This window comes from Penaeus monodon, chromosome 2, assembly GCF_015228065.2.
Source record: "Penaeus monodon isolate SGIC_2016 chromosome 2, NSTDA_Pmon_1, whole genome shotgun sequence".
Classification (NCBI taxonomy): Eukaryota; Metazoa; Arthropoda; class Malacostraca; order Decapoda; family Penaeidae; genus Penaeus; species Penaeus monodon.
Window position 1 is genome coordinate 15797104 of NC_051387.1, and position 2500 is coordinate 15799603.

The 2500-nt window shown below is 32.6% G+C and overlaps 1 protein-coding gene across 1 annotated transcript in view; it reads left to right on the forward strand.

The window, feature by feature from the left end:
- The window catches only part of LOC119578083, a 55451-nt gene that overhangs the window by 23284 nt on the left and 29667 nt on the right, over positions 1-2500 (forward strand). The window contains exon 15 of the mRNA XM_037925810.1: positions 463-717. Coding sequence (XP_037781738.1) covers positions 463-717 — 255 coding nt within the window. The remainder of the gene's footprint in view (positions 1-462; positions 718-2500) is intronic.

Genomic DNA, 2500 nt, shown 5'->3' on the forward strand with positions numbered 1-2500 from the left:
TGATCTGTTTTCCTTTGGATTATGAGAACTGAATTGCCGATCTTCAGTTGAAGTAGAATTGAAGTCAATCTTTCCAGAGGGTATTTTATCTCTCTCTCTCTCTCTCTCTCTCTCTCTCTCTCTCTCTCTCTCTCTCTCTCTCTCTCTATCTCTATCTCTATCTCTCTATTATATATATATATATATATATATATTTATATATATATATATATATATATATATATTATATGTGTGTATATATATATATACACACACAATATATATATATATATATATAATCATATATATATATATGTATATATATAATATATATATATATATATATATATATATATATATATATATATATATATATATATATATATATATATATAATTTTTTTTTTTTTTTTTTTTACGCATGTATCGAAAACCATCGAACGTCTATCACTAACCCCCCCCCCCCGTTTTTTCTCCCTCTTAGACCCCCCCGAGGAGATCATCGTGTCGCAGTCGTTCATACAGGTGGTGGAGGGCGAGGTGCCCCCCAAGATCGAGTGCCGGGCGTCGAGCTACCCGGAGGCCATGTACGTCTGGTTCCACGGCGAGGAGGCTGTGTCGAGCAACGCCGTTCTCAACATCGACTACCCGATCGAGCGCAATCGGGCCGGCGAGTACGTGTGCGTCGCCAAGAACCGCCACGGAGAGATGACCGCCTCGACCGCCTTCGACGTCCTGTGTGAGTTGCTAGCAGGGTTGTTTGGATTGGGAGGGGGGGAGGGTGTGGGTCAGGCAGTTTCCTCGCTCGCTCTCTTTCTCTCCCTGACTCTCTTTCTCTCTCTCTCTCTCTCTCTCTCTCTCTCTCTCTCTCTCTCTCTCTCTCTCTCTCTCTCTCTCTCTCTCTCTCTCTCTCTCTCTCTCACTTTCTCTCTCTCTTTCTCTCTTCTCTCTCTTTCTCTTTCTCTTTCTCTCTTCTCTCTCTCCCTCTTTTACATCTTCTTCACTTCTCTGAATCGCAAAGTATACCTACATTAAAAAGGATCTTATACTATAAAACCCAAGCCGAATGTTCACAAAAAATGAAAATAAAGAAACGTACATACGAACACATTTGCTTACAACCACGATAAATTGTTAAGCTTTTCATGGAACCACTGAAAAAAAAGTCGTCACTCTGGCATTCAGAAAATACCTTATGCAAGTCAGGTTAGCATTCTGGATTTAAATGTAAAAGTTGCATTTGTGGAGTTGAAACCCATTACTGACGTGACTGTAATGATGGCAGTGTAATCATATAAAATAGGATACCGTAGTTATGACGATTATGATTCATATTACCCGTTACTGTTGTAAATGATGAAAGGTTATGCAGAAATGCGTAAATGTAGAGATTAAAATGTGCAACTATTCCGATAAGGCTAGAGAAAGAAACGGTAATTAAAAGGTTGTAAGGGAAATAATATTAGCAACTGTGAATATTTGATAAAGTGATTGAAAACAAAGCTGATGGTTATGGTAGTTGTGGTAGTAGTAACACTGCAAAAGCGGGCGTAAAGATTACAATGTAAAAAATATATATATTTAGTAGCAGTGAAATTCTAATAACATTAGTGTAACACTACTAGTGGTCGTGGTCGTAGTAATAACAATTATGGTAATAATAGTTTCGCTAATGATGGTATTAATAAGGATAGTGATGGTGATAATTATTCTGATAGAGACAATCGGGGTGATAATGATATTATTAACATATTAATGATAGCAATAATCCGAATGGTAGAAATTGTAGAGAGTAGTAGTAGTCGTAACAGAAGTAGTAGTAGTATTTATTAATAAAGGTGATAATAATCATAATTGTAAGAATAATCAAGATAATAATAATATTAGAAATATCATTAATAATGATAATAATTATAATAATGATAATAATATTGATAATGGTAATAATAGTTGTATTAGTAGTATGCGTAGCAGCAGTAGTAATAATAACATCAGTAATGGTAATAATGATAATAACAATAATAATAATGATAATAATGATAATAATAGCAATGATGATGATGATGATGATGATGATAATTATAATAGTGAATAATAATGATAATGGCAATAATATTTGAAATATTGATAATTATGATATCAACATATTATATTAGCAGCAAATATCAATCATAATCACTCATCATGATTGCAAATCATATATTCTTTAATGAAGGAAATATATGTAAAGTTAATCACGATTCTGAAGATATATAAATGGATGTGAAAGCAGCTAAATTATGCATAATGATGATGATGATTATTTTATTATTTCACCACTACTAACAGTAATAACCATACTAACAATAACAGGAATGATATCACCTACAAAAATAATAATAAACAACAATTAAACACAACAACATCAACAACAACAACAACATCACTAATCTAATATAAAATATTTCCAGCAAGTATTGTTAAGATCATGAATATCATAACATATATATATATATATATATATATATATATATATATATATA